This window comes from Rhineura floridana, chromosome 13, assembly GCF_030035675.1.
Source record: "Rhineura floridana isolate rRhiFlo1 chromosome 13, rRhiFlo1.hap2, whole genome shotgun sequence".
NCBI lineage: Eukaryota > Metazoa > Chordata > Lepidosauria > Squamata > Rhineuridae > Rhineura > Rhineura floridana.
The window spans coordinates 4,961,755-4,984,134 of NC_084492.1; the positions used below are offsets into that span (position 1 = coordinate 4,961,755).

Genomic DNA, 22,380 nt, shown 5'->3' on the forward strand with positions numbered 1-22,380 from the left:
TAAGGTACAGCCCCTTATTTGAGCCTTATCTGTACTGTGGTGTCTTCAAAGTTCTAACTGTGTCAGGAATGTCTGTGGAAAGCTCATCTAAATGTTGCACCACAGTTTCACTCACCATTCTAGTGCGGCACACAGTGGCAAAATGACCTATCCTCTTACATTTGTGGCATTCTGCAGACTTTGCAGGACAGACTGCTCTTTGTGTATGCCCTTTCCCACATCTTGTGCATCTAGGGGCTTTTATTTGAGCGTTAGATGTTTGGCTGTATATTTGTTTCTGATATTTTGGAGTTTGGGGTTTCCATTTCTGCAGGGGTTTCTTGGCTATTTATTGCAGCCCTTTTAAAGCACTCTGGTCTTGGACCTGGCCTTTTATAAGCTCTCTTATCATGTCCACAGCCCTCTCCAAAGTGAGACTGGATTCCATCTGCAGCTTCTGGGACAGGTCTTTATCCAAAATTCCCACTACCAATTGGTCTCTGAGCATTTCACTCCTGGTGTCCCCAAACACACATTCATCAGCTTTCTCATGCAGCCATCTTTTGCAGGCCTCTGTAGATTCCCCTGGTTTCTGATGTCTCTGGTGAAAGCATGCTCTCTCATGAATGAGATTTTTCTTTGGCACAAAATATTCATCAAAGTTCCCCAGGACTAGGAGATAGTTATCCTGGTCCTCTACAGCAGCAAACTCAAATGATTTAAACATCTGCTCCGCTTCCTGGCCCATGGCATAAATTAAGGAACATATCTGAATTTCTTCCTTCAGTTTTGTAACAATGCGGTATCTGGAAAACCTCTGCTTCCAGTCTGGCCATGCTGCAGGCTGGGTGAAATCAAAGGCCTCTGGTGGGGAAAACTTTGCCATTGTTTTCCTTTGTTTCCCCCCCCCAGTTGTCCCAGGAGCTCTGCTACTCTGGAGACACTATGAGGATTTCTTAACTTCTTACACCATGCTATATTGATCAGGATGAGACCAAAAAGAAAATAGAGCTTCTTTATTTAGTAATGCTTAAACAGTAAAACATCTGAGCTTGTTCTGTGCTAAGCCTCACCCAGCACACACAACACTGACTAACTAACTCCAGTAACTAAATCAGTCTAGCTCCCCCTACGGTGTGTAATACCCTCTAGAGAAAGTTAACTCTTTCTTTGCTGTGCATCTAACTTAAAGACTACAATAGTGTTGAATTAAAAGCAGAGAGATCTGAGCCTAATTTCCTACTCCACCATGAAACTCACTGGGTGGCCTTGGGCACATTACTGTCTCTCAGACTAACCTTGTTATGATGATAAAATGGAGGTAGGGGGAGGGGAAGAATTACATTTGCTACCCTGAGCTATGTGAAAAAAGGGAAATGTAACAAACAACTTTCCTGACAGTTCTTTTGGCCAGAGAAGTTAGGAAATGTTCACCCCAATCCAGTAGTCACATGTGATGTTTTGATTTTGCAGGATGCATTTCTATGAGTGCTCTGTTTCTAAATATACTTAAAAAAACCAACTGTGGATATCTGATAACATCTGAGTTCTTCAGTATGAAAGGGGGAAAATGACACAATTCCTGGAGAGTTTTCTCTATAATGGCAGCTTGCTCTAGTTTTAGCTGCATGGCTGTTCTTTGTTCAATCTGCAAGCCCAATCTGGCTCAAGCATTGGCTCAGAATCTCTGAGACTTGTGCTACCTCAGTGAGGAGCACATTATTGAAATGGGACTCAGAGGCACACCACTCTTACACATCAAAAGGTTTATTATGATCAAAGTGTATAGGAGTATGACCTAGATATCCTCAGAGGAGGCCATCTCTTCCATTTCATTGTAAATCCCTGTTCCTCTGGGAGAGAATGAATGATCTGATGGCACCTGAAGCAGAGGCCGGGTAGAATCACTCAGGCTCAGCAGAGGCTGTCTGGAAGGACAGCACATAGGAAGCTGCATTATACCAAGTCAGGTGACTGGTTGACCTAGCTCAGTATTATTTGCACTGATTGGCAACGGCTCTCCAGGGCTTCAGGCAGCAATAGAAATGGAGGAAGAATTTCTTGGGTTGCTTTTTGCAGCAGACTGATCTGATCTGGCATTCCTGAATTGGTGTAAAAATCTGAACAGACCTGAATCTAGCACATGGGTTGCACACTTGTAATGGACTCGCAATGCAGTTTCAGTTCCCAATGTTTTTCACAAAAATGTGCATTTTATATAAAAAGGTACACATTTATGAGACAAGTGCATACGGAATGTGTACAATTTATAAAATTCATGTGTTCTTTTGGAAAGTCCACAAAACTCAGAATGGAATGGATTTATGATTGAACACCAGCAAAACAGACATTGAATGGACCTCGGCTCATTTGTCCATCCTTAGGTAGGAGTCTTGTCAAGCTGCTGGGGATTAAACCTGGATCCTTCTGTGGGCAAAGCATATGCTCTGCCACTGAGCCTTCCTCCAAAACAAGAAAGGCAACAGACTTTGGATTCACAGAGCCTTTGTTTATTGCATTTCTTTCTCACCAGTCTTCTTCCAGCCATACTGGTGTACCCAAGCACAGTTTGGGAATTCCTGCCTTCAAAACCTTTACGCAGGGCAATTCACAAACCATATAGCAAAGCAGGAAGTGGCTGATAGCCAGCTGTGGAGAATGAAATGTTCTGTTACCCTTCATCCAAGCTCAGAGACAGGCCATGGCTAGAGGTCCAGCTTGGGCATAGGCAGACCAAGATCCAACAGGACAGACACAGAGGATGTGGTCAGAGACAGGGTAGTGATGGCTTCTGGAGCAGGCAAACCACTGACTTAAGGAGTGGGATAAAATAAGGCGAATCTATTCAGTAGCATTGTCCAATGACAACTTGCTCAGCGTGAGGAGAGTAAGGGCTTTAAAATCTTCTGGGGGTTGATGCCCGCTATAGAAATGGTAACGATTACCAGAGTTCAAGGCAAGGCAAATCAGGACTCTAGACATCTCCCTGCAGAGCCCCACTGTCTGAAATATGGAATATATTGTCTCAACCAAGAATCAGAATCCTCTGATGGTTGACAGTTGGCTCCACTTCCTTGAGAGACATGTGTACAATATTTAAAGTGCGCACAGCTGATTCCGTGACTGCATGCTCCTGCATGGCTGTGGAGCAGCAAAAGCTGCAAGGGACCCATTCTCAGAGTCTGGGTCCAGAGCCACAACTTTAGGCTGGGGTGGTGTAGAAGAGGCTGCTGAGGGCTTCACCCACCCAACCCCCAGTAATCTGAATTTTCAGGATTCCAATTTCAGGGAGTAATCTGAATCTAAGTCCTCCTCAGGCTGACACTAGGACCCTGAGGCATGAGACATGATGCCCTGGTGAGTCTTAATTGGCTTCTGGGATCAGATGATAGTATTCAGCCTGGTATGGAAGCCTAGTGCATAACCTTGAGCCATGTATGTTAATCTTCCTATTTTGCTGGAGTGGTGCAGGAGTTTAGGATGTTGGCTGCTGGAGGCCCTGAGGAAACAATTGTCCATAGTCACCTGGCTGTTATTTTGCCATATGACACTTCTAGCCAATCTGGGATCTGTGCAAATGTCCTCTCCAATCAACTTTCCTGATGGTTTTTGAGAACCCCCAGGTTTACTTTCAGGTTCTCTCGTCATCTTAACAGTATTTTATATGGACCCAATGGGCTGGGGATTGGGCACATAGTTGTTGACAACACAATTCAGCCTCCAAGGAAGCCATTTACATGGTAAAAAAATCACTTCTCAAGTCAGTGGATCAAACACAGCTGACAAACATCAATGAACACAAAAAAACTGAGACTGGATAATGGTAGGAATCTCTAGAAATGTATTGAAATTATGACCTTCTGACTGAGTCTGACCTAATGCCAGAAGTTTTAGTCTAGCTCGGTGAAAGGCTCACAGGATGCTGGTGATTTCTGTTGGGCACACAAGGTCTGTTACCCATTCTAATCAAAGTTTGCTTTATCAGGTAGAAGTTGCGTCAAGTGCACACAATTTTATTGTTTGCTGAAGAGATATTGTTCTAGCTATTTTACAAAAGCGGCTAGCCTTTGCAGAGATAAGCCCTATTCATGCACTACTCATGTGTAGAGCGCTCACAATTTTAAACTGGAGTGGGCCCACACTCTTCATCCTGCCCCTGACATCATCACATCAGCACACTAACTCCACCCTCTGACAACCACATATTGAACTGCAAGGGAACTGTGTATGCAAGCAAGTGCTCATGAACAGGGGCTCCATATTATGAAGAACCCTGTGCAATTGGTGTTCCAGTCATGAGGAGTCCCTAGATGAGAGCAGGTGCTTGCACATAGAGGTTGCCTTGCAGATAATCATAGTCAACATGTGGTTGTTGAAGTGATGAGATGACAAGGGTGAGGCAAGAAATATAGCCCCAGTACTACTTAAATTGTTGAATATCCTACATGTGATTAATGGGCTAGAGAAAAACTCCTGGAAAATTATTGAACTTAGGTTGTTATGATCAGATTAATTAGAGCTATTAGGAAAACTGTATCTCTTAACTTTTGAACTGAAGTTAAATTGAATGATGGTTAGGTCAACACAGGAAGTGGACATTTCTTGCATAAAAGTATTTGCTAATCATCGTTCTTAGAGTTGATTGTCTCCTGCAAGATCATATATATATATTTAATTTTAATACGCATCTTGAAAGCTGACTCAAGTACTTCAAAAACCAAGATACAGGCTGATGCCAGGAACATGGAAAGCTGTGCATTACTTTCCCTATAGTGTAACTTTATAGCTGAAGCTGATAGTTTTGTCTCCGTCTATTATTTGCTTTTCTATAAGGAGGCAATTCTGTGCTTCTTCAAGCAGAGTGAACAAAAACTGTAAACTAGCGTTCCCCAACCTGATGCCCATCAGAAGTTTTGGAAGTTTTTGATCGGGTAACCTCCCTTCTAGACTGTGGGTATGTTGTGGACATAATATATCTTGACTCAGCAAAGCTTTTGACAAAGTGCCCCATGATATTCTGATTAGCAAGCTAGCTAAATGTGGGCTGGATGGAACAACTATCAGGTGGATCCACAGCTGGCTCCAGAATCTTACTCAAAGAGTGCTTATCAATGATGCCTTCTCAAACTGGGCTTAAGTAACAAGTGGGGTACCACAGGGCTCGGTCCTGGGCCCAGTGCTCTTTAACATTTTTATTAACGACTTGGATGAGGATACAGAGCGTGCTTATCAAATTTGCAGATGATACAAAGTTGGGGGCATAGCTAATGCCGTGAAAGACAGAAACAAAATTCAAAGGGACCTTGATAGGCTGGAGCATTGGAAACAACAGAATGAAATTCAACAGGGATAAATGCAAAGTTCTACACTTAGGAAAAAGAAACCAAATGCACCGTTATAAGATGGGGGATACTTGGCTCAGCAGTACAACATGTGAGAAGGATCTTGGAATTGTTGTTGATCACAAGCTGAATATGAGTCAACAGTGTGATGTGGCTGCAAAAAAAGGCAAATGCTATATTAGGCTGCATTAACAGAAGTATAGTTTCCAAATCGCGTGAAGTACTAGTTCAGCACTGGTTAGGCCTCAACTTGAATACTGTGTCCAGTTCTGGTCTCTGCAGTTCAAGAAGGATGCAGACAAACTGGAACAGATTCAGAGGAGGGCAACAAGGATGATCAGGGACTGGAAACAAAGCCCTATGAGGAGAGACTGAAAGAACTGGGCATGTTTAACCTGGAGAAGGGAAGACTGAGGGGAGATATGATAGCACTCTTCAAGTACATGAAAGGTTGTCACATAGAGGAGGACAGGGATCTCTTCTCGATCGTCCCAGAGTGCAGGACATGGAATAATGGGCTCAAGTTGCAGGAAGCCAGATTTCAACTGGACATCAGGAAAAACTCCCTAACTGTTAGAGCCATACAACAATGGAACCAATTACCTAAACAGGTAGTGGGCTCTCCGACATTGGAGGCATTCAAGAGGCAGCTGGACAGCCATCTGTCGGGAATGCTTTGATTTGGATTCCTGCATTGAGCAGGGGGTTGGACTTGATGGCCTTATAGGCCCCTTCCAACTCTACTATTCTATGATTCTATGAGTACAAATTCCTGTCACCCCCAACCAGCACAGCCTTTGCATATTACATTATGTTGAGAAAGGCTATGTGAACCCTAAGATAAAGTACTGCTTAATGGTGCGACACTGGAGAATGTTGATCACTTTTCTTATCTTGGCAGCCATCTATCTGTAAAAGCTGACACTGACACTGAAATTCAACATCGTCTGAACTCTGCAAGTGCCTCATTCTGCCAAATGAAGTGTAGAGTGTTTGAGGATCGGGATATTCGCAGGGAGACCAAAATGCTTATTTACAAAGCCATTGTACTACCAACCTTACTGTACACCTGTGAAACATGGACTATCTATAAACACCACTCCCAACTTCTTGAAAGATTCCACCAACACTGCCTCTGGAAAATTCTGCAAATTACTTGGGAAGATAGATGGACTAATGTTAGCATATTGGAAAAAGCAAAGACCACCAGTGTTGAAACAATGATCCTCCAACATCAACTTTGCTGGACTGGCCATGTTGTTCGAATGCCTGATCACCACCTTCCAAAGCAGCTATTCTACTCCCAACTTAAGGATGGAAAACAGAATATCGGTGGACAGCAAAAGAGGTTTAAAGATGATCTTAAAAATAATTTTAAAAAATGTAACATGAGCATTGAGAACTGGGAAGTCTTGGCCCATGAGCGTCCCAAACGGAGGTTGGCTATTATCAAAGGTGCTATGGACTTTGAAGAAGCATGAATACAGAGCGAAAGGGACAAATGAGCCAAGCGAAAGGCATGCCAAACAAATCCTCATTGCAACCGTCTTCCATCTGGAAACCTATGTCCTCACTATGGGAGGCTGTGTGGATCTAGGACAGGCCTTCACAGTCACTTACAGACCCACTGTTAAAGACTTTGTTTTGGAAGACAATGTTACTCTGTCATGAGTGATCGACAATGAACGTACTGCTATCGTTTTTGGACAGCAAATTCTCCATACTCAATATCAGAGTTCCCTGGGAAAAGGGATTGACTGATTGTTAAACCACTCTGGAAATTGTATCTCTATGGGGGGAAGAGGTGTCTCCTAACAACTCTCAACATCCTTAGCAAACTACACTTCCCAGGATTCTTTGGGGGAAGCTATGACTGTTTAAAATTGTATGATACTGATTTAAATGTATAGTGCAGATGGGGCCACAGAAAAAACAGAGAAAAACTACTTTTTAAAAATTTCTGAGAACTCTTCACTCTCCTTTAAAAGTGCTTTGCCTCATTCAGATTGCCCTAACTGCACAGCAGCAGTCATGTCAGGTCTCTGTGTTAAGGGGGCTCAGTACTGGCTAGCAAAGGAGAGATGTTGATTGGCTCATTATAAATTCCTTATATTTAGAGGAACCGTCATTATTCTGAGAGATTTCACTGCTGAGTGCAATAATCATGGCCAGTCTAGAGTGCTAGCTGACACCTAGATGAGAACAGTGCAGGCAATTACCAAATACTTTGCTGTAAATGTAAAATCTTTGGGCACCTCAACACCTATGATGCAAAGGAGGACCTTGTGTAAATATCTTGTTAGCAGATGTGGGAACCATAACACTTAAGGCCCGTAACAGAAAATGTTTTCCATCAAACTTTGCAGAAGGCCCTTTGTGTGTTCTCACCATTACTACTGAATGAGAAAGAGCAACATAAAGACATTATTTCTCTAATTATACAGCCACAAGAGTGGCTGTATACTATAGTCAGCATGGATTTTTCGCATTCCGCAATGTTAAATTGAAAATACCTCCCATGCCATTCTGATGATTCCCATAAGCTCATTTCAAAACAAATGAGTCCTAAACTCAGAAACGCTTGCTTAACAACCCTCTAAATTTTCATGGTGATACACAAAACAGCCAGAGAGAATTGAGAGTTCGAAGTGTAAAAAGAGAGAGAGAGAAAAATCAGACCCCTTTTGGACTTTTTTCTGTCAGAGTTCTCATAATCTGTTGAAATTAATTAAAAATCAGCCATGTTCGCAGAGTACCTATAATCCTATTACTGACCTTGCCCCATACTCTGACCTTCATCTTCTGCAGTTTAAAAGTTTTTTAAAAAGTGTGACTGATTTTTAATTAATTTAAGAAATTTTGGCTTGAACTCAATGATAATGTCAGGCATGCTCAGTAACAACCAGCTGTCAGTGTTCTAAAAGTCAGACTCATGGTTGCTGGGCTTGCCTAATCAGGGGGCCACATCCACACCAAAGTTTGATTTCATGTGAGACAGTCGCTGGATCGTTCCCCCAGAGAATCCTGAAAAGTGTAGTTTGTGAACGGTGCTGAGAGGAGACTCCTATTCCCTCCTCAGAGCTCCAGTGGCCAGAGTGGTTTAACATTCAGCTGCTCTGTGAGTGGAACAGGGCATCTCCTAGCAACTCATAACACCCTTCACTAACTACACTTCCCAGGATTCTTTGGGAGAAGCCATGACTGCCTAAAGTGAAATAACAGTCTGGTGTGGATGTGGCCAGGGACAGCTTTGGTATAAATTTGGGTGGAAGGTTACATGTGCCTGCTGTTGAATAAAAAGGTGGGGGAAACGCTGAAAAAGAATGATACTCTTCAGAATGTTTTCCTTTTGGAAAGGAAAGGAAAGGGGCTTCCCCTCTGTCCAGTGCCCACCCACCCAATCTCCTCTCCTCCCCCACCCCTCCCCTAGGTCAGTTTCGCCTATCCTAAGCCTGATTGCACAGGAGTAAATCCCACTGAACTCAAAAAGCATGCAAATGATCAAACCTGCCCTCCTGTCTTCCTCCCTCCTATCCCCTCCCATTTGCCCCTTCCCTCTTCTTTCCTTCACCCCTCCCTTCCCCTCCCACATCCCCTTCCAATCCCCTTCCATGTTACCAAATTCTTCCAAGCTACACAGGAAGTGGATTGGACTGTGAAAGACCAACCCAAATTGTGTTCTGCATTTTTACAAATTTGTAGGGCAGTACAATATCTCAGAGAAGAGGTCAGATCTCCTGCTCCCCTGGTGCATTCACTATAGGTGCCCAATTTCCCTGGTTTGTAAAGTTTGATAGAAATATCTGTTGGCTATAAGTATGTTCTTAAACCGCAAGGGTTGTTTTTTTTTTTGCCTATTAGTGAATTCATCCATACACACATAGCTCATTCTACAAATGTTTACACAGGAGATGTTTACACAGGCTTTAATCCTACTTATGACATATGATCAGTGGGATTAATCCTAAAAGGATTTCCATGATAGCAGATTTTCACATGACCTGTTCTAGGAAATACTGGCAGAAAAACACACAGTCGGCAGCTAATACTTCAATATTGTCCTAACAGGAATGGTGAATCTGGTAATTTCAGTTTCTCTCATTTTCCCCAAATTTAAATTCAGTTCTCCACATTTCGGCATCTGTTTGATTTTTTAAAAATAAAGTCCTCACACAAATGTGTCAGTATGTTAGTGCTAGTATGCACATTATTATATTGTATACATTCTTACCCAATATACACAGTTTTGCAAGCAATTCCCCCTGATATAATGCATTTTGCTTGTTATTTTGTTATTTTCACTAATATAGTAATTTATCATTTCCCCCTAATATACATGTTTTGTACACAGTGGCTGGAAGTGCATCACAAAATTTGGAGAAGTGTGAATTGTGAAGAACAGTTGTGTTTTGGTTTGCGTATTGTTTCAGTAAGTACAAATTTGGTAGATGAATTTGTTCCCCATCTATAGACCCTTTTCCTTTGAAACAGACACTAGCCTTAAAGCAATATTCCTTAGCACTCCTAGCAGTTGTATGAACAGATGTTTGCTCATGATTCCTCTTATTGTTCTTCCTCCCTCCCTCAACGTTTGTCAAGGCTTGTAACCTTTGAGTGAAATCTGATTGTCTGCACATTCACCTGTTCTCCTATCTTCACAACAGACACCTCTGTGATACTTCTTTGCCTTTCCCCCCTGACTTTGCTTAATTGCCTTTTCATTGTTCCTTACAAAATATATATTTTAATATTTCAGCCTTTGACAAGTTTTTACAGATTTCCCACAATTTAGCAAAAGAGACCTTCCCCTTTCAACAAACCTTTAAAGTAGAGACCTTATCCCAGTCTAGGGTTGCCAGGCTCAGGGCCTGAGACGGATCCTGTATCTTTAGGAGAAGAGAAAGTCAGCCAAGTGCAGGTGTTCTTCCAACACTGTAATGGGAAAAACCACAAGGTGGAATATCCCCTTCTTCCTGCACAACCTTTAAAGATACAGAAGACCTCTTGGGCAACCAAGACCTGGCCCTGAGCCTGGCAACCCTATCCCAGTCTGTGTTTGTGCTGAACATGCTTAAGAGGTTTTTAAAGATTTTTTTTAAAGATGTTTTGTTTTAGTATGTTTTTAAATATGTTTTGTTTTAATATGTTTTAAAATCTTTTGTTTTAAAAGATATTTTAAAGTGCTTTTAGTTTTTTGTTGCTGCCCTGGGCTCCTTCTGGGAAGAAGAGTGGGATATTAATTAATTAATCAATCAATCAATCAATCAATCGATTAATTAAGGTAGGGGTGAGACTGTGCTGGGACCATCAAGCAGCATGCTTTTCCACCTGCTTTGCCCCCCCCCCACCTCTGCTCTCAGTGACATTTTTCTGGGGACTGTCCCTCATCAGGAAAATGAATGCTTTTGGATACCTGTTGATGCTTTTTAGAAATGCTATAATTTTGTTGGTTTGATTTTTTGTAAATTGTATTGTTTTTATTTGTATTTTATAGTTGTGTTTTTTTATTTGTGTGTAACCCGTCTTGCGGGTCTTTTTGGCCAAAGGCAGCCTAGAAATAAAACAACATAACTTAACAATTAATTAATTAATTAAATGTCTTGCTTCATGCAAATTTGGCACTTTTTTAAAAAAAACTTCTAAACACAATTGTCAGATGCATAGAATAAGTGAGTATTCACAAGACCTGGAAGTGTATGCATTCGGCAGAGAGTCTATAATGAATGAAGTTCATGAAGCATTTTCTTTCATCCTTAATTATATTTACATCCCATCTTTCCTCCAAGAAGTTCACGATGGTGTACATATGCCCCCCTTCCCCCACTTTATCCTTACAACAATCTTGTGAAGTTGGTTAGGCTGAGAGGTAGCCACAGGCCCAAGGCCACTCAGTAAGAGTGATGGCTGAATTGCATTCTGAACCAGAATCTCCAACACACTAACCACTACACACAACACTGCCTCAACTGGTGGGCTGAAGCCATATGAGGCAGGTCTGTATCTGGTCAGTATTTCGAATGGATGACTGCCTAGGAGCCACATATACACGGCCTTGGGTTCCATGATAGAAGAAAGTGGGATAGAGACATAAGAAGAGGGGGGGGGGAGAAAATAAAGGAGACAATAAGAGAAAGAGAAGGAAAATTATTGTTTTTAAAGGAAGATACCATTAAAGATAGAGACTAAAATCTAGGAACACACAGTTAATATTTTATGTATTGGACTGAACAATTCCCACTGCAGATAGGAGAATTTGCAGAAGTCTATCACAAAGCTGTTACTTTTTCCTCTCTCTTTCCACTTCCGTTACCATCTCATATTTACCAGTCTCAGCATTAATTTCTAAGAGAAAATTGAAACTCTGTCTTACCTCATTTCATGTGGAAAAGCACCTCTCTCTCTCTCTCTCTCTCTCTCTCTCTCTCCATTTCCCTCCTTCCTCTCCTCATAACTCTTAATCCACTTAATCCTATTGACACTCCTTGTGATTTTGTTGATAATGTCACAACACTACATCTAAAGTGATGCCATCAAGGATGAACAAGACCAGCAACAGTGTGGGAAAAGAGGCCCTGAGCCCTCAGGGCCAAGAAGCAACAGCAAGTCTCAGCAGGTCAAGGCAGTAAGGGGGTGGTCAGACATTACCTTCAATGAAGGTGCAGTTTGTGCACCTGTGCGCGCACACACACACACACACACACACACACACACACACACACACACACACAAGGTTGAGCTGTACAAATCCACAAGCACACACTTTCACACAAACACACGTACATGTGTAGAGATAGCTTGTACCTGCGTTAGTGTAATGTGTGATGAAGCTTTACAACTATTCAGGGGGCAAGGTTTTGGGGTTTGTTTTTGGTTGGCTTTTCAGCTGCCTCCAATATATAACTTTTGAAGCAAATATCTAAATTACAGAACATTCAATGTAGCCCTACACATTCATTCCAATATACATTTATACTAACATCCCTGCAAGTGTCTGCTATGGGTGAAGCTACCCACCCTGCTAAACTGGTAAACTGGTAAACTAGGTTAATGCAGATGCACACAAGATTTGTTTTGTTCTTTGTAAAGGGCTGCCAATCATAAATTGTGTCTATTAAGAGTGAATGTCATGTATTGCATCTACATATCAGCATGGAATGTTTGTCAACTACCAGAAAAAAGGGGAGGGAAAATATACAACCACCGCCATTCTGGTGAACGCATATGGAGAGAGAGAGAGAGAAAGAGCAAGCCTTCGTTTCCAACTTAAATGTAATCAAGGTTTATATGCTCAGAGAAGCCAACATGATGGGATTGTTTCACTTGAAAGATCAGAAGAAAATTGTAACTAATGTTGTGGAAAATTACTTTGATATTGCTTTCTCAGTACAGGATCACAATTAGGTTGCAGTGTGATGCACCAGGAAAGGATAAATGAATGGTAAGAAATCAACACAAACAGCTACTGTCAGGAGCACTTTGCTGACGGAAAGTAATGTAAGCATTACTTAAAGTTTTATAACTCTTGTTTTATTCTGACTTAAGTAGTACATCAAGAGTTTCATATCATGGTTGCTGAAGCTAAAACCAATAAAGAACCATTTCTAGAGCAGACAGAGAATGCTAAGGAAGCAGGACCATCTTTTATTAACCGTGTCTTATAAGCTACACCATCTCAAATTAAAGTGGACGGAATGCATTAACAATGAGCAACGACTCTCCTCAAGAGTATAATTCTACTCTGCTTTTGAGGAAGTGGGGTGTGCAGAAAACATGAGTGCATCTAGTTTTGAGGCAGCTGCTTAGATAGAATTTGGAAGCAGTGTAAAATTGTTCAGCTACCAAAGGAGGAGCTTGAACCTACCAGGGGACAGTTGAGGTTCTTTCATACCCATCAATCTCCTCTAACTGGTATCACTTGATGGAGAACTATCGTGTTTAGGGAGTGCAGAGGCGACAGAGCCCACTTCTTCCAGTGACAGCTAGGGTGAATTGAATTTTTGTCAGTTTCATTTTTTATATTGAAATTTCATTTTCAACAGGATATGTTTTCATCAAAACAAGTTTGCAAATCATAAAATAAGCCTAGAATAGAACACAAAGCTCTGCTCAGTAGTGTCCTTGCTCTGGGGGGCGGGGGCTGAGATCACACTCACACACACACACACACACCAGCCATGTCTGGGAATGCACTCTTTCTTTTTCCCACCCTATACAGATTAATGACAAGACCAATATCTCCATTAACTTACATAGGAAGTGGAAGAGGCTACCACCCTGAAAATGGCTGGGGGGTCGGATGGGGTTGAGAAGTCCACTCCACACCAGAGATACTGAGGGTAACAGAGTACATGCTGGGAATGATGGTGCATCCTCCCCCCCCCTGCAAGTTCATGGTAAGAATGAACTCTCCATTAATTTGCATGGGTGAAAAAAAGCAGGCTGTCCTCCCAGCCCAGCCCTGTGACTGGGAGGAAGGACACCAGTGAGCCACTTGAAATGGTTTCACAAGCTTGATCAGCACTGCAGGTTCACGAACTTGTGCAGAAAGTCCCAAAGAGTTGTTCTGAAAGGTTTCCAGGAGTGGTATGCAAACCAATGAAAACTCACCAGCCCAACTCATCAAAGCCTCTGCAGCTTCCCTTTATATACCTTGTGTGAGTCCTTCACCATCCTGCCCACAGGGAGGGCTGTGGAAAGGAGGACAGAAGATAGTAGTGTTTGTCACTAAATATTAAAATGCAACTTCATGGATAGTTTGAGCTCAGCTCTTGTTTTGTTTGTTACAGTTTAAACCTGGAATATGGGGACCTGCCTTTCATTTTGAAAATGGATCTATTTTGCAGGCTTCACAGTCCACTAATGAAAAGTAGCTGCCAGACATATTCTGTCTTGGGTGCTAGACAAATAATTGAGGATCCTCTAAATTTAGCTCACCATGTAGCCATGATCAGAATGGACAACACAAGGAAGTACACAGACAGTTGTAATAACAACAGGTTGCAGATATTTGCAGTTCAATTCTAGAACTCTAGCTTACATCCAAGATTTCAGCTCTTTCTCTGGAACCAGAACACTGCATTGCTTGCAGGGAATGGGCCTCCCTTCAAGAAGGCTCCTGATGTGACTGTACATGAACCTCATCAGAATTTGTTTCTTTAAGTGGTTTACATTTTGATTATATATAAAATGTGACTAAAATGCACAAATCCGACTAAAAGCAAATATGCATAACAGGATAAAATCAATAAAATGTTTAAAACAAATGTAACTAAATCATGTTGGGATAGGCTTGCTGAAACTTTTCTGCAGGTGTCCAAAGCAGTATAGTGAAGTCGCCTGCCTAATGTCAATAGGCAGGGAGTTCCAGAACCGTTCTTCACCTGATAATGTGAACATTTCCAACAGATGAATGCAGGCCTCTCAGTCACAAAGAACAAACGAGGGTGTTTCTTGCCAGTATGAATGATTTTGTCCAAACAAATAGTTCAGGCAAAACAGCATGAAAATATTTTTTTTAAAAAACTAACCTGGTGTTTGTTGATGAACAATTTCTTCTGGATCCTGCAGGTGGATAAAGACCACAAGCCCAGCTGCTCCAAACAGCAGGATGAAGGAGAACATGCAGGTCAGCTTCATCATGGATGTCCTCAAAACAATCCAGTTTGGGCCCACAGAAAGGAGAAAATGCCTTCTGTCACCAAAGCAGAAGTTGCAGTCATTATCTCAGCTGGCTTTCCACTCCAATATCACCTGGGAGGGAGGGGAGAGAAGCACAAACTCACTAATAGTCTTTTCAGAGCTTGGAAGTAATTAGTTACAAAAAATGAATTACTTGTAATTCATTACTTTTTTGAGGAACTAGTGGGTAATTTCTTTACATTTTGATTGTAATAGAATGAGGAGTAATTTTATTACATTTGAGTAGTAATTGTAATGTTTCCAGCATTACTTTTGGGCATTACTTGCGGGGGAGGCAGGGGAAGTCTGCTGCTGCTCTGATTCATGGATGAAAATTATGTGCCTCAAACTGGGCTTCTGCGCAGCATTGCTCTTCCCTCGTGCTTTGTGGGTGAGTAGGGGGTGATGAGAGAGGAGGTGGAGAGCGAAATGTGGGTGGAGTGGAGAAAACAATTGTTTAAAAAAATGGATAGTGGTGGAGAAGAATGGAGTGGAGGGAGAAAGGAGCCAGAGGGCAAGAACATGGATGAAGGAGGTAGCAGCAGAATGGAGATGAAGAACTGTGGAGGTGAAAGATGACAACATGTGTGTGTGCGCATGTGCAAGCATGTGTGAGAATACTGTGTTTGCACTTGGCATACAAAGTGGCCTCCACTGCCCTCCCTTAGCTACTTTGCTGCATTTGCAGTGTTTTAACATTTTTGCATTTTGGGGGGAAATGTTTGTTTGGGTGGGTGTCCCTTAGTTGGTGGCAGGGCAGTGTCCGGGAGGTGGTTAAGTGAGAGAGATCATGCTTGCTGGCTGACATTATGTGTGTGTGGTTGTACTTGGTTTGACGTGCAAAGATCTGAGTAGTGGCCTTTGCCTCCCTTCCCGTCTCCCTTACCAGCAGAGAGACCACCGCTGTTATCTTATGGATAAAAAGAATTATTCTACTATCTCTCTGTCTCTGTGTTTATTTTTAATGTTGTTTTAGAAGAATCTTGATGCAATGCTGTGCATAACGCAAAGTTTGCCAATGCATGCTGATGAAGCACTGCAAAAAAACAAACAAACTTGTGTAAGCTCAAATGCCAAAGTTAATTTGGGAAATTCTCCTGGTTAAACTGGAATTCAGGAGGAATGAATGCAGCACATGGCACACCAGTAGATCAGTAAAATGGGTGGGGAACCTGTGGCCCTTTTCAGGTGTTTCTGGACTTCACCTCCTATCAGCCCCAGCCAGAATAGCCAATATCCAGGGATGATGGGAGCTGGAGTCCAGGAGCATCTCAAGGGCTACAGGCTGCTCATGGGTGCAATAATGGAAGGGAAAAGGGGTAGGGGGATCCTCTCCTCTCCACAACTCAGCACAGCAGAGAGAAGGGAAGGATGCAGCTGCCTTGGCGCCATCGCCAGGCACACAGGTTCCTTTTATAGTAGGAGTTGCCAACCTTTTTGGACCAGAGGGCACATTTCAAATTGTGAGAGAGTGCTAGGGACACCAGTCACAAAATGGCTGCCTTGCAGACATGGCATAACACAAGATTAGGGAGCAGTCACAGTGAAGCTTTTCCCATAAATGTATTTCCATACTAGCAAAAGCTTGCTGAATTTCTGCCTGTCATATGTTCTGCCTGTTTTCCCCCAATGCCAACCCTAAACCAAAGTCTAGGTTGCCATCCTGTACCCACTCTCCTGGCACTAAGACCCATTAAACACAAAGAGACATACTTCTGAGTAGACATGTATACCATTGTACTGTAAATTAACTTTACAGTGAATTCTTAATGAGCCCCTGGTCTTTAGGTCCTGCAAAGCAGGAGACATGGTCTAAGCCTCTTTGCAAGGTTCACATTTGTCTTTTTTGGGGGGGGAGGGGGATTCTTATTGGGTAGTAGTATTTTCGGTAAATAATTTCTAGGCACTACCTGATCTGAGGCAAACCTAACACAGAACGATGCATCCTGGATGCAAGGTAAAAAGGAAGGGCAAACTATGGAGATTCCAAGTACTGCTGGGGGACGGGGGAGAGAGAAGCTGGAAAAATACAATAAAAGGGAGGAGGAAATAGCAGCTCTTTAGGACCCCAGGGATTCCTGTTTCCAGGTGTCCAAACACCTCACTTATCCCTAGCCTAGGCACAGCCACAGAGGGCCTTTCCAGTGTCTTCACCAGCCACAGGTCAGCTATTAAGCACCTTCCCAGTAGATCGTAATAAGCAAGTAAGTGCATGGTCCTACCTAAGCATTTTAAGACCAACACTTTGAATTGTTCCTGGAAATTGACCAGAAGCCAACACAGCTGCTGTTGCAAAGGAGTCGCATATACCCAAGAAATGGTTCCAGGTAATACTCCAGTTACTGCATTCTAGACCAGTCAAACTTTCTGGACACCTCAGTGGCAGCCCCATGCAGATCACATTGCAGTAATCCAGCCTGCTGCAACTTGGTACCCATAAAAACTTAAGAAGAGCCTGCTGGATCAGGCCAACAGCCCATCTAATCCAGCATCCTATTCTCACAGTGGCCAACCATCATGTGGTTTCCAGCAATTGGTATTCAGAAGCATAATGCCTCCAACTGTGGAGGCAAAGTATAGCCATCATGGCTAGTAGCCTGTGATACCCTTATCCTCCATTAATTTGTCTAATTGTCTTTTAAAGCCATCCATGTTGGTGGCCATCACTGACGAATTCCACAGTTTAACTATGTGCTGTGTGAAGAATTCTTTTGTCTGTCCTGGATCTTCCAACATTCATCTTCATTGGATGGCCATAAGTTCTAGTGTTCTGAGAGAGGAAGAAATTTTTTTTCTCTATACACTTCCTCCATGCCATGCATAATTTTATACTTTTATCAGTACAGAGGGTGCTAGGTTGAGAGAGGACACTTAATCTAACCAGGATGTCTCCATCTAGAAATCTGATGTTTCCAGGAACCAGAGTCAGCTGGCACAGAAGCCTAAGCTGAGGAAAACATTCCTGGCCATGGGGGCTACTCCAGGCACACCTCCCAGATTGCAAACTTACATGTCCAGAGGAGTCCTTCCCCATCCAGAACCTAATCTGAGACCTGAGGAGAAAGGAGAAGAAGCTGAGGCCCTGTCACTATCCAGCTGCCCTGGTGGCCCCTCCATCCCTCCCCCAACTGTCACCACAGGGGCATCTGCAGTAGAACCATCTTGACCTGAAGGGAGAGAAGACGCAGTAACAGATTATTCTTAAACAATCTTATGTAAACCACTTTGTGAGGTCTACTTGAAAGCAGTATATAAATGCCTTAAATAAATAAATAATCCCAGGTCAGCTCTCTTACTGACTAATCACACCTTTGGTACATTGCTAGACACTTGAAGGACTTGGGGCACAGGCCTATTACACAAATCTGTATAAAATCTGCCTATGCTCATTTGCATGTATAGATGCCTCTGAGTAAATTAAGCTGGCAGCTGTGGGTGTTCACAAGCACTGCAGTTTGCAGTGTGCCCATCTACCCTATAAGCAAAGTTTGAAACAAAGAAGATTTAAAGCAAAATTAAGTTAAACAAACTTTAAAATATAATATTTTTGAAGGTTATAAAAGGGGAGCAGGGAAAGGGCAATAGATCCAGGGCCACCACAAAACACCACTCCCTGGAACATCGCTGGAGTAAGTTTCATCTTGTCTTTTGCATCTTGTCACCCTATTTCAAGAGAGGGTGTGTATTTGGGGTGGGAGTCATTGGCCAGTGCCTGTTGAAAAGCAATGCATCGATCCAACAGGCTGCTATCAATTCAAGTTCATTATTCATCTTCTAGCCACTGCTTTTACTGATCCACTTTTTCTCAGAAAAAATATTGATAGTAATATCAATATTTTTAAAGGAAATGTTGATAGATTACGAGGAAATAACATAAACTGAAGGAAATATCAATAAAATTATTGATACTAACATTAACAGATGTGGATTTAATTAAAAATTCTGAAAATAGTTGCGGATAATCACAACATAAAAATCCAATCCCCAATGATAGCAAATAAGTGAATTAATAGAAAATTTGGTCCCAAATCTTAATTTGGTGGAATTCTAGCACATCTCTAGTGTGCATAGAGGGGAGAAAACAGCTTCCTAAGCTTTAAGAAAGCAGCACAGTAGACAAAGTGGAGAAAGTACAATTCTTTTATTATTTTATCAACTTTCATATCCCAGTGCATCAAGGCTGTTTGCACCCAATACTAGTCCTCTTAATCTTTAAAGTCATGGTGACTAATTTGCCTGTCACTGAAACAGCACAAACACTCTCTCCCTAATGACTGAGAGCTCCATCTGTTTTGTCAAGGTGATTTTCAACTCTCATGCATTATTCTGAGATGAGCTATCCCCCGCTAATCTTCATTTGAGCTGTTAATGTGAAACCTCTAATTAAAAAGAGCTCTGGAAAACTCAGTCTGCCTTTCACACATCAGCCACCCACGAGTTAACAAGAAACAGAGACACTGAGTGGCAGCATGAACACTTGTACACATTTAATACTGGCTTCTTCTTGCTTGAGTTACATTTAGTGGAATAATTGTGCATAGACAGACAGACAGACAGACAGACAGACAGACAGGCAGGCAGACAGACAGGTATGGTATGGTATGGTACGGTATGATATGGTATGGTATGGCTCCTAAGAAACCATAATACTAAGGTCCCCTAAGCACAAACGAAGCTGTTCTGAGGCCATCTTTACACATTGCACAATCCAGTTGCAAGCAATGGAACCAAGTCTCCAGGAAGAGAAGAACTTTAAAGTGGTTTCAGGTGTTGTATAATATATTGGGATGGAAGCAGGGGAAAACACTACAAGCATTGTTACCAGCACTTCCTGTGTGTAACTATCAAAGCTGGTCCACCCTTCCTTCCCGCTTCCCCCACCCCCCCGATATGTGCAAGATCTAGCAAGGTCTCCAGAATCAAGCCAGTTGTCAATATGTTTAGTGCTGTCCAAAGTTTTCTTTCTTGATTAAATTGGGGTGTGCAAAGGTATTGGGAGATCAGGAGACAATGGTGGAAGGGCTTTCTCTGTGTTTTTCACACTACCTTAGACATTCCAAGCAGCTTACAGACAGTTGTGTGATGAATGAATCATGGGTAGGTGAGATGAAGGCTTTTAATTATTTATTTATTTATTTATTTATTTTTTATTATTTATTAGGCTTTTATACCGTCCGACTAGCAATAGCTCTCTGGGCGGTGAACACAAAGAATACAATAAAATCACACAATATGATACAGCAAAACATATAAAAACAGTCAAAAATCAATTGACAAAATTTTACAAATTAAATTAACTTAAATTAAAATGCTTCAGAGAAGAGGAAGGTTTTAACCTGGCGCCGAAAAGAAAACGTCGGCACCAAGCACACCTCCTCGGCGAGACTATTCCACAGTTCAGGGGCCACCACTGAGAAGGCCCTAGATCTTGTCACCACCCTCCGGGCCTCTCTATGAGTCGGAACCCGAAGGAGGGCCTTCGTAGTAGAATGTAGTGTACGGGCCGGTTCGTATCAGGAGAGGCGTTCCACCAGGTACCGTGGTCCCGCGCCGTATAAGGCTTTATAGGGTAATACCAACACTTTGAATCTAGCCCGGAAGCATATTGGCAGCCAGTGCAAGTGAGCCAGAACAGGTGTTATATGCTCGGACCGCTTGGTCCTTGTTAGCAGTCTGGCTGCCGCATTTTGCACTAGCTGTAGCTTCCGAATTGTCTTCAAAGGTAGCCCTACATAGAGCGCGTTGCAGCAGTCCAAATGCGAGGTTACCAGAGCATGTACCACTGATGTAAGGTCCTCCTTACTCAAATAGGGACATAGCTGGGCTACCAACCGAAGTTGGTAGAACGCATTCCTTGCCACCGAGGCTACTTGAGCCTCAAAAGTGAGAGGGAAGAGTCTAACAAGACTCCCAAACTACGAACCCGCTCCTTTAGGGGGAGTGTAACCCCATCCAGGACAGGGTATATATCCACCATCCGATCAGAGAAACCATCCACCCATAGCATCTCAGTCTTGTCTGGATTGAGCCTCAGTTTGTTAACTCTCATCCAGTCCATTGTTGTGGCCAGGCAACGGTTCAGCACATCGACAGCCTCACCTGAAGAAGATGAAAAGGAGAAGTAGAGCTGCGTGTCATCAGCATACTGATGACAACGCACTCCAAAACTCCTGATGACCTCACCCAACGGCTTCATGTAGATATTAAAAAGCATGGGAGACAAAACTGACCCCTGCGGGACTCCATATTGGAGATCCCACGGTGTCGAGCAATGTTCCCCAAGCACTACCTTCTGGAGACGACCCGCTAAGTAGGAGCGGAACCACTGCCAAGCAGTACCTCCCACTCCCAACTCCACAAGCCTCTCCAGAAGGATACCATGGTCGATGGTATCAAAAGCCGCTGAGAGATCAAGGAGGATCAACAGAGTTACACTCCCTCTGTCTCTCTCCCGACATAGGTCATCATACAGGGCGACCAAGGCTGTCTCAGTGCCAAAACCAGGCCTGAAACCCAATTGAAATGGATCTAGATAATCAGTTTCATCCAATAGCGTCTGGAGCTGGCCAGCAACCACTCGTTCCAAGACCTTGCCCAGGAATGGAACATTCGCTACTGGCCTGTAACTGTTAAAATTTTCTGGGTCCAAGGAAGGCTTTTTCAGAAGTGGTCTCACCACTGCCTCTTTCAGACAGCCAGGGACCACTCCCTCTCATAAAGAGGCATTTATCACTTCCTTGGCCCAGCCAGCTGTTCCATCCCTGCTAGTTTTTATTATCCAAGAGGGGCAAGGATCCAGTACCGAAGTGGTTGCACGTACCTGTCCAAGCACCTTGTCCACGTCCTCGAGCTGAACCAACTGGAACTCATCCAACAAGACATGACAAGACTGTGCTCCGGACACCTCACTAGGACCAACTGCTATAACTTTAAGAAGTCTTTAAGATAGCCATCGTACACAGTTGTAATATACACAGTTGTAAACTCCTAGGAAAATCTAGTGATATGATAAAAATGGATACTTTTTATAAGAGTGGATACAGATAGCGGTCCTATTTTTAAATTTTGAAGTGTATGTCTTGGAAGAATAAAAATTGAAAGGGATTTTGCTATTTGCCTCTATGGGATATGGCAAGATTACTCATTGGGCATATCATTATTTTATGTTCACCGCCCAGAGAGCTATTGCTAGTCGGGCGGTATATAAATTTAATAAATAAATAAATAAATAAAATAAATACCAAAACAGTCATGTTCTTTCAACCAGAAAATACACTGTCTGTTCTGTCTCCACTAGTTTGGGAAATGTTCAACAGCTACTTTACAATACAGAGAAAGTTAATGTTAGAATGTTAATGTTAATCTGGCCCCAGCCCTTTTC

The 22,380-nt window shown here is 42.5% G+C and overlaps 1 protein-coding gene across 7 annotated transcripts in view; it reads right to left on the reverse strand.

The window, feature by feature from the left end:
* Nucleotides 1-22,380, reverse strand: part of CHST8 (carbohydrate sulfotransferase 8) — a 395,568-nt gene that overhangs the window by 280,824 nt on the left and 92,364 nt on the right. For 4 of the 7 annotated variants that reach the window (XM_061594272.1, XM_061594275.1, XM_061594271.1 and 1 more), the window contains 2 exons: nucleotides 18,010-18,052; nucleotides 14,849-15,071 (listed from right to left, as the gene is read on the reverse strand). In XM_061594272.1, the coding sequence (XP_061450256.1) occupies nucleotides 14,849-14,960 (112 nt within the window). In that variant the 5' untranslated portion in view covers nucleotides 14,961-15,071; nucleotides 18,010-18,052. Of the gene's footprint in view, nucleotides 1-12,939; nucleotides 13,301-14,848; nucleotides 15,072-18,009; nucleotides 18,053-22,380 lie in introns of those variants that run through there. The other 3 variants (XM_061594274.1, XM_061594277.1, XR_009758841.1) reach the window with 2 other exon arrangements.